The 10,011-nt window shown below is 41.5% G+C and overlaps 1 protein-coding gene across 2 annotated transcripts; it reads right to left on the bottom strand.

The window, feature by feature from the left end:
• Positions 1–3,180: 3,180 nt before the first annotated feature.
• LOC109759242 (ubiquitin-conjugating enzyme 15) lies at positions 3,181–9,717 on the bottom strand. 2 transcript variants are annotated; one of them, XM_073499606.1, is made up of 10 exons: positions 9,579–9,717; positions 9,346–9,449; positions 9,068–9,170; positions 8,843–8,906; positions 6,106–6,140; positions 5,861–5,950; positions 4,366–4,462; positions 3,707–3,814; positions 3,442–3,515; positions 3,181–3,327 (listed from the first exon to the last, which is right to left on the bottom strand). In XM_073499606.1, the coding sequence occupies exons 1-10, from the start codon at positions 9,606–9,608 to the stop codon at positions 3,181–3,183; spliced, it is 852 nt and encodes a 283-aa protein (XP_073355707.1). In that variant the 5' UTR covers positions 9,609–9,717. The 2 variants fall into 2 exon arrangements, with proteins under 2 accessions (XP_073355707.1, XP_020173654.1); XM_020318065.4 differs by lacking the exons at positions 3,181–3,327; positions 3,442–3,515; positions 3,707–3,814; positions 4,366–4,462 and having other exon boundaries at positions 5,542–5,950; positions 6,052–6,140.
• Positions 9,718–10,011: the final 294 nt, after the last annotated feature.

Genomic DNA, 10,011 nt, shown 5'->3' with positions numbered 1-10,011 from the left:
TACTGGTTGGTGAGGCTGAGGTAGTTCAAGGCATGCATGATCATTTGGCTGGTTCATTACCTAGAAAACGTTCCCAAATCTTTAAAAAATCACTATTATAAAATTTTATGGATATGAAATTTTGTTTGTGGATTCGAAAATTGTACAATAATTTGAATAAAAACAACTTGATTTTTTCACAAATTAAAGAAGAAGCTAATGAATTTAAAAAAAATAATGTGTTTGAAAAAGTGTTCGTGGATTTAGAAAGAATTCATAACCATAGAGAAACTTAACGACATTGAAAATATGACAAAAAGTTCATGAAAAAATGGAAACGGAAAAAAGACCTATGAAAAACAAAATTAATAATAATAAATGATAAACAAATAGAAAACCCTGAAAACAAAAAAAATGAATTGAAGAACTTACGGAAATTGGGCCCAGAAAACTGGAAAATATTCTAGAAGGTTCCAAAATTGTTGAAAAAAAACCCTACATGGACCAGCGACATAGGAACTATGGTAAAGGGTTGTGACGGAAATCCGTTGGTGCTCCCGGGAGTACCAAGGGATTTATGTAATGTTCCTATAGTTTTTAGAAATGTTTGGCATGTATTTTAAAGAGTTCATCTCATATTTTGTAGAGAAATGTTTTGCATCCACCTAAAAAATGTTCACCATGCGTTAACAAAACATTAGGCATGTACACCCTCCATTCCTAAATATAAGTATTTTTTAGAGAATTCTATATGAACGACATACGGATGTACAGTGGCGGAGGACGAAAAAATATTAAGGTGGGGCGAACCTTGCATCAACAACCGTCGCGGCAACACACCACCCAACACCGGCCACTAGCAATGCCACTGCACCGCTGCTGCTCACCGGTCGCCTGCGCCCATGGCTGGACCTTGTCTCGCCTCCGCTGTTCTGGTTGTTTGCCCGACCGCCCATAGTGGCCACTATTGCTAGGGTTGGTTGCTCTCTAGCATGGTGGGAGTGTCGGAGCCCGACTGAAGGAACGCCGGGGCAAAAAATTAAATTCGGCAACATGAAATAACTTTCCATTTATAACTACGCAAAAATACGTTATAAAATTCCCAAAAGCTACCACCTACAAAAAATATACACAGTACAAAGCTTATTTTGTTAATAAGGTTATGTTTGGTAGCAAAGTATCGTAAAAACCACATTATTTTAGCCTGTAAGTACAAGCAGGTCAAGATACCGCAGTTTTCACATATCGGTGTATTTTGGAGTATTGTGAATACTATGACCTGCTGGACAAATGCTTATATGCAACAACATAAACATAAATTAGTTAGCTAGCCGTATGTAGTAAGTTGCAATACACGCGTTCCTAGCTAGCTAGCCCCATGCACTGAACGGCACTGCATAACAACCAGTCAACCAACCGCATGCACTGAACTGCCATGCACAAAGCTAGCTTAACGAAGGAGGCAGAGGAGTTCCTGGTGCGTTTGTGCAGAGGAGTTGAGTTTTTTTTTGAGACAATGCAGAGGAGTTGAGTGGTGCGTGGGTCGGTGGATCCTGCCGTGGGCCTTTCTTTTCTCGGCTGTGCTGGGCTGAAGCCCCATACGAAATGCCCTCCTTTTTCTATTCTAAAAAGAAAAACCAGCGATGCCTGCACGAGGATGCCGGATTGCCGGTGCATGCAGCGATGCAGCGTACTAGTATATCGAGTCTCGTGCTAAATCAAGGTAGGGCGGGCGCCCACCCTCGCCCTACCGGGTCCTCCGCCTGTGCGGATGTATATAAACATATTTTAGAGTGTAGATTCACTCATTTTGCTTCGTATGTAGAGTCCATATTAGAATCTCTAAAAAAGACTTATATTTAGAAACGGAGTGAGTACTTTAATAAGTTTTATTGTGTATTTTTTAAAGCATAATTTAAAAAAGTTGAACATTTTTGTTAAATAAAGGTTGATTTCTTTTTAAATTAGTTTCTTTTTATTTTTCTATCCTCATTTATTTGATTTTATTTTTCCTTTCCTTTTTTTCCTTTTCTTTCAGTTCTCTTTTCATTGTCGAACTTAAAAATGTTCGTAATGTTTTAAAACTGTCGTCGTATTAATAAAGATGTTAATCACATATTTTTTAAATGTTCAGACTTTTCTAAAATATGTCCATCATTTATTAAAAAATATTATTCATGTTTAAAAAAGGTTCATCATGCATTTTCAGAAATTTAATGTTTCTAAATAATTTTCATCGTGCATTTCCAACATTGTATTCATGTATTTTAAAAATGACCATCATGTATACGAAAAGTTGTTCACATTATCATCGCGTAACTAGACAATGTCACGATGTATTAAAAAATATTCATAGTGTATTTCCAAAATGTCTTCACGTATTTAAAAAATGTCATAATGTATTTAAAAATAATATTCACAGTATATTTTGTTGCATAACTTTGTTGCTTGAAACCAAACCGAGCGCTTCCTCAAAAGATGAAACTGAGCGGTCTCAACTCGTTATAACCTTCTTGCCAGAGGCCATGCTGCTCCATGGAGGACGGATCGATTGGGATGGCCATGGTGGTCTATGAGCAAGAAAGCCTAGGAGGAAGGCGCGGCTTACTGAAATCATAGGGAGGAAGCTGCATTATCACTTTCACTACAGTTGATATTGGGCATAATCAGCAATTAATAGAGTTGTATCCGATTATGTGGTAACTAATTACAGGCGGTCTCAAAAAAAACTAATTACAGGTCAATGTAAACCAAACAGGTGGTGTTACGTGGTAAGTGGTAAACTGATAACTAATCAGATTACATGATGAAATCAACGAAACAAACACCTCTTTAGTAGGATCCAGAACAACGATATGGAAAACAAAGCTGGGCGTCCATATATAACGCAGCTTCGACACTTCGGACTGCAGAATGTGACGAGGGTCTACAAAGCCTCAATGTTTTACTCGCAACCAATATTTTTGTGTCTCATGTTTAGGAACGGGTCTACAAAGCCTAGTATATTGTTATTGCAAAAAAGTGTAACTACGGGAGGGGAAGGGGTGAGGACGGAGAGGGGAGGAAGGGGAGGGGGCAAGGGCCCCTCTCCCGCTACCTGTGCATGAAGCTTATTAAATCAAGCTCGATTAATAACCACATCACATTGTAACTTTTGATCACATTGATGAACTTCCTGACTCGGCTCATGATTCCTTATGGTCAGTCTTCATTCTCCATCTTGCGCAACATAAAATCGTCAGCGTAGTCCTCCATGTCGTATAACAATTCTCTCACTTCTCCTGCCCAGGGCTTGATCTGTGCATCAGGCTGGTCCCGAGGCACCTCGGCCACCTTGCAGAGGGCAGCCTGCACCATCATGAGTTCCTGCTAGAGAGACTTGACGCGTCTCTTCAAATGATTGTCCAGGTTGTATTCATCCTTGATCATCTCACTGAGCATTGGGATGATGATGGCACTCACAATCGCATTAGCAATGGCCTTCATAGCTCGAGTTGTCGTTGCACATTCGGCTGCAGCAGCTTTATGTTCGAACTCTGTAACACAATCATAATGACTTTTAGGAGGAATTAGCAGAGTGTCCTTTGCAAGGGATGGAATGGTAGCCCAAGATGAAGTAGTTGAAGATGAACAGCAACATAAAAATTCATTGCCTCGTATCATTCAATGCAGTCTCCCAAATCTGAAGTTGTTTGCTTCGTGGAAGCACCAGTGCACATATGAAAACCTGAACTTTCAAAGCCGGAGCTGAAGAAGAGTACCCAGAATAGCAACTCTTCGGCTGCAATTCGCAGTATCCTTTGCAATTGCGACCCAATTGAGAATAAATCCAGTTCTACCCATCATAAATGCACACCCGGATCATGAAACATAGAAAGAGCAAAAAAAAGATAGTTGTACAGAGGAGGTGGAGGAGGAGACAACTAGTTTATAGGAAACAAGATGAATCTGTAGTTTATTGGCACATGAAACTTTTAAAAAAATCTACGCCACTACAAATTTGAACACATAATGCCACATTGTGAGGTATTAGAACTCCGAATTTGGACATGTGCAGCCACAGGTGGCTAGAAAAGGAACATGGAAAGCACCGCCCCTAATTCCTAACTAGCAAGAGTTTAAACATTGTGCTATCCTAACTGACATATGTAGATGCATCAATATCAGTCCTATTATATCCAAATCATGCGCATGCATGACACCACATAGCACAACAGTTCCGTGTTAGTAAGATTCATATAATTGTCCAACCAGAAGTCAACATCTTCTCCCCGAACCCGTAATCCACAATATGTTTTTGTGCAATGTTTAGAAGAAGGTTTATAGAACCTTGTAGCTAGGGGGGAGGGGTGAGGGCAGGGAAGGGGCAAGGCCCCCCACCCCTACCGCTCCCATGCATGAATCTTAGTAAATCAAGCTCAGTTAATAACCAGTCAGTTAGTAACTTGATAAAATATTCTGAATCTTGAGCAAACCGAACTACCTAGTGCATTTTTTAGTTGAACTAAATTTTCAGAACTAATGTGAATTTTGAAATTTTAGTTCATTTAATTGAACTAAATAGGGCCAGAGAACACCCTAAAGGGCACCCATTTGCATCCATGCTCTCTCTAATACAGTACCAGAATACACAACCCATATGGCCATATCGATTATCGTCCTTCGGTTCTTGTGTTCCATGTAGACCCAGAGTACATGCTCTGATGTTCTCCATTTCGGTCTGTCGCCACATTATGCTTACCATTTGATGGCAAAGCAAAATACATCGGTCTCTCGCCACATTATGCTTACCATTTGATGGCAAAGCAAAATACATCAGTCTCTCGCCACATTATGCTTACCATTTGATGGCAAAGCAAAATACATCGAAGGTGGTAGTGTTTGAGGAGTTCATTGCCACATTCACAACATGATGTACTTGCGCCTTGATGGTTGGAAAGAAATACAAAAAAAAAACGCTGGCAGGTGAAAGATGCAAGACAAATGGGAACAATCTATAACGATCATGCATGCAATTCAAAACAAAATTTACCGTATTACACGCAAAATAACTCTGATGTCGCAACAAAGAAACTACAGGATTTTTAATCCAAAGACTTGAAATAAGGATAAATTGTGACAAACCATTCAGCATTTAGCATCATTTACTTTTCTGACAACATTCAGCATTGCACTAGTGGCCATTTACTTCTCACCGTTCCTTGTGTTCTTGTGGAACTGTCCATTCTAAGCCACATTTTTACAGTGCAAACTATTTGGTGCAATCATTTGGCAGAAGAAGGAATTTTCCTTCCACTAAAAAAAGAAGGAATTTTCTTGTCCACAAAAAGCATTTAGCATCAAATTTATCCAACCTAAAAGCATAGTCTATTTTACAAGTCATCAACCACCAGTAGGTTTAAAGCATGAATTCACTCGAGTCACACTTTTGCACACTGGACTTGTTCCGAAATTTTCACTTGATTTCAGCAAATTCACTCAAGGACACAAGATATATACCTAGTAGGGCATCAGTCAGCAGGCTAGCAAAGTTTATAGGCGGACAGATAGCACGAAACGATGTAGCAAATCATAGATAAATCTGCATTCCTTTTGTGCCTGTACCAGCGCATCGACAGGTTACACTTGCTTATTCTATATATCTCTCATCGTCGGTAGCGATGATATATTCACGTTTCGACAACATGTGTTGAGCTCATGTACAAACCACCACAGCATGTTAAGATCCGCAGTACGATAGAGGGGTTGCTTAGCTTAAATTTTTAAGCCTAAATCATCTCATCTCATCTCCCCTTGGAAGAGATTTCTTTCACAGTAAGGAAGGCTGGCTGGCGAGTATGGGGTGGCCAGAAGAGCCAATCGATTCGATGCCCCCTCATACTTTGTCGTCGTGAAACCACCATCGGGTCTCCTTCGGCGACCTCCCGTTGCGGCAGTTCCTAACGTAGCGGTCATTGTCCGCCGGGCGTTGCTGTTGTTGACCAATAAAATGCGTAGCTAGTAAGAGAACAAGCAAAGGAACATTGTGTTTGATATGTCAAGGGAGAGATGGGTGGGGGTTATTGGGGTAACCTTTGCTGGCGAGCTAGACAGCATCGACAAGATGCTGATACAGACTGAACTTACAGTCATCGCAGGCGACCACGAGTCATACAGTATATCTGCACATAAGAGAAGCAGCAACTTTTTAACTTACATAAATCATGCAAAATCAATTGTAGCCCTATTCGTCCACAATCACAGAAAAATCGTAAGAATAATAATGAAAGGGCCAAGAAGTACATTTATATTGTGGAGAAGGAATTTCTATCAAGAAAACAAAGAATTCAAATGTTCAAAGAAAAAGGAGAAGGGTAAGTTCTTCCTTATAGGCATAGGTCAGGAAATTTAACCTAGGGGAGTCAGAAGATTATTGATCTTGCTAATTTACAGGTCTATCAATGACAAATAATAAGATCACAAACATTTTTCTGCTGCATTGAATCTCAAAGTCAGTGGCTTCAGACCCTCAGTTACCTGAACTAAGCAATTGACAGGGTATTATCAGTGTTACAGATCTTCATAGCCCTTCAGTTACTACTCACTTCATAATTGATGCTAAAACAGACATGGGACAAATTAATTTGAACTAAGCAATCAGGGTCTATAACAAACTGTATGTGGGACAAATTAGTTTAAAGAACACTGCCATACGTCCAAGGCATTCACCTACAATTTTGCTAGGATGGGTCACATGAACATTCAGCCTCTTCTTCTTTTTTTTTAATTTGTGTGGCAGAGATCACACTGAGAACTCCATAGTCGACAAAATCATATATTTAAGTGTCATATGTGCAGCTGTTTTATAATTAAAAACCTTGACGAGAAAACTATAATTGGTTGACTCTTCAACTAGGCCTAGGAACAGTTAAGATAATAAAAATGCAGAAATATTGTGGTCTTTCCTCTTTCGCGAAGTTGAGCAAGTGGAAGTCCAGATAAAGCAGATTAATAGATCAAGAAACGTGACTCAGTCTTGCAATGTAAGTGGTTATATAACTTGAATGCATGTGAGCATGCCCCTGTTATCCTACACTCAAAGCTTCAAATTTTAGACACCCAAAAATTGTATATCTCTTTAACTCACACCCACCATCAAGTTAAAACATTACCAAAATTAATACAAACATAATAACCCCTACTAGCTTCCTTAGCAAATAACCACATGAACCAAATGTCGAGTCAGTAGGGAAGGTGCTTGTTTTACTCGCATAGGGATTGTTTTAGGATTCAAACAGGGGTGGTTTAGGAGTTCTACAGAGACTCCAATTTCATCTTCATGATCCTCACCAGAAGGAAGGGGAAAGGGGAAAGGCTGCAGCTTAGCTTAATTACTTGTATTGGTCACCAGTGGGGCAGGGTTCAGGGAGGGTGCCACCAACTTATTTAGCACAAACTACTTGTCACCCACTAGCTGGGGTACCTTACTGGAATGATGAAGGGAAGCTGAGTTGCAAACTGGAACTACTTGAACAGTTGGAATATCACTGAGTTACTGACAATTGCAGTGGCGATGCTACCACACTGGGTTGACAATGAATTATAGCGTACATTTAAACTGGAATGATGGGAATGGACAAACAAGTTCTTTGACATTGTGATTGTCAGCACAAGGAAAAGGTACGCTAAAGCTATGCTGAAGATATCATATCATTAATATGGAAAGTGGCTGGTGTTATCATTTGAGGTTACCACCTGCCTATTTTATTATAAGATTTAGTTAGTAAGTTTTAGCTTGATATATTCATGAATAACGACAGTAAATGCCACATCCAACATTGGAAAAGCTGCAAGAGAATTCAGTTATGTCCTGCTAACATATAAACATGTGCATGGAAAGTCGTTGAATACAGATTATCCACTGACTTGATATGATTTGACATTGCGTATGCACACAGCTAGCAACCAAAAATGTCTGTTGACGTAGCTGAATGGAAGTTCCATTACATAGGCTATCCTTTTCGCATAGCTAGTTTAGTTAAAGGCGAGAAAACAAATTGATTTTTAATAGCAAAAGATGAGCAACTCAACAGAACATAAGACTTTTTTTTGCAAGTAACAGAACATAACACTGAAGACTCGAACGCTTAACCATTATAGAAATGTCGACAGTAGCTGCCCAAACCCGAAAGAAATGACCTGCATTTAACAAGGTCAGCGGGGGAAAAGAGACAAGCCACCACCAACGGAACAGTGAGAGAACTTAGAACACGAAGTACAAGGCACACTTGACAAGGTAATGCATCTGGACTGGCAATCCCACCAAAACTTCCTTTTCTAGTAATGGAATCAAAAGGCGAGTTAAAGCACCTCACCAGTGGAGCTACTCTAAAAACTGCAAAGGGACACTTGACGACTAATACTGGAACGATTAACAATTATAGAAATGTTGATGGCAGCTGCCCAAACCCGACAAAAATGACCGGCACTGAACAAGGCCAGCGAGGAAAAGGAGACAAACTTGGAACGCAAAGCACAAAGCATCTTCTGCATCTAACAAGGTCATGCTTCTGGTAATCCCACAAAGACTTCCTTTTTAAAGTAATGGAAAGGAAAGGCGAGTTAAAGCAGCTAAACCGTGTCGCTAATCCAGAAACTGGCAAAGGCACAACTTGAGGACCAGGGTGGTGGTGACTTTCCGCTAACGAATGGAATCTTGGCAGCTAACCGACAGCTAGACGTTAGATTAGGTTAGGCAAGGAACATTCCCACACACCATATGCAAAGTTAGCTAATCAAAAATAGGCACCGGCACGGAGGCATAAACAAATATTTTTCTCCAGGAGAGGAGAGGGGATGAGAGGCGCGGCACAATGGAGTTTACCTAAGCAGATGTGCCCGTTGCTGTAAATGTGCGGGTGCATCGGCGCCGGGTTGAGGAAAATGACCTGGAGATTGGGGCAGGGTTATTTTCCAATTGATCCAGCAGAATCAAATTGAAGCAACATAATAACACTAGAACAGAGATAAGATAACTAAGGGTGCAGGGTGCAAGTGCAACCTTCATCACCATCACCATCAAGGGAAAAAAGATAGGAGAAGAATTCACCTGAGGTGCCTCCATGGGGTAATGCTCGGGGAAGTCGACCTGCAGCTGGTACGTCTCGCCGGCGTAGAGCGTGCCCTCCGCCCCGCCCACCTCGATCACCCATCTGCCCATGGAAAATAATTTCTTCTATCAGGCAACAACTAATCCGAACCCATCACCCCCGCAAGCATCAATCAATCAATCAATCAGCAGGGAAGAACACCAGCCCCACGCAAGAATCCGCAGAATCACAAACAGAGAAGGGGGGGATGGGGATTGGGGGAATCCGTGGGGCGCACCTCTGGAGGTTGTCGGAGACCTTGTACTTGAAGCCGGCGGGCGGGCCGACCTGCCACTCGGCGAGCTCCTTCTGCAGCCGGTTGCAGGCGATCTTGCTCAGCGCCTGCCCACGCCACACCACGCAGCAATCAGAAAAGATGGGAGATTTTCAGCCGAATCGCTCGCAGAGACGGCCAATCCGCCGCTCCACCCGGCGGCGAATCGGGCGGATTGGAGGGTTAGGGTTTGATACCTTGCGGGACGGCGTGGAGGAGCTCGTCATGGCGCGTTCCGGTCCGTGGAGAGGAAGGTGAAGGGAAAGAGGAGAGAAGAAGAGGAGGAGGAGGACAAGGGCGGCTCTTTATTATATTTTCCTTTGGGCTGGATTGGATGCTTCCCCTATTATTATATTCAATAATTAATAACAAACTTATCTTTTTGAGTACCTAAATTCCTCTCTTTTTTAAGATAAAACCCCCTAATTTTAAACTTAAGAGGTGTACTTTTGTGGGGGGGGGGGGGGGGGTGTGATGCTATGAAAGTACCATCAAGATGCTGCCAGTGAGAGGCATTGTGCCAAATTATGTTTTTGATCGAAGGAGAGACAAATGTTATGTGCCATGGCGAAGGGGGGTGACGACTCAGCAAAAAATCCACCATTGGGGCGAGTAGGGCGCACGCCCCAG

Source organism: Aegilops tauschii, chromosome 5 (assembly GCF_002575655.3).
Source record: "Aegilops tauschii subsp. strangulata cultivar AL8/78 chromosome 5, Aet v6.0, whole genome shotgun sequence".
NCBI classification, from domain to species: Eukaryota; Viridiplantae; Streptophyta; class Magnoliopsida; order Poales; family Poaceae; genus Aegilops; species Aegilops tauschii.
Note: the sequence above shows the minus strand (reverse complement) of the source record. Positions and strands in the feature narration are given on the sequence as shown.

Coding starts and splice junctions, on each gene's coding strand:
- LOC109759242 (XM_073499606.1), bottom strand. CDS start 9,608: ATGACGAGCTCCTCCACGCCGTCCCGCAAG. Junction 6,141..8,842: donor CAACGGGCACATCTGCTTAG/GTAAACTCCATT, acceptor TCTTATGTGCAG/ATATACTGTATGACTCGTGG. Junction 4,463..5,860: donor GGTGGTTTCACGACGACAAA/GTATGAGGGGGC, acceptor AAAATGCACTAG/GTAGTTCGGTTTGCTCAAGA.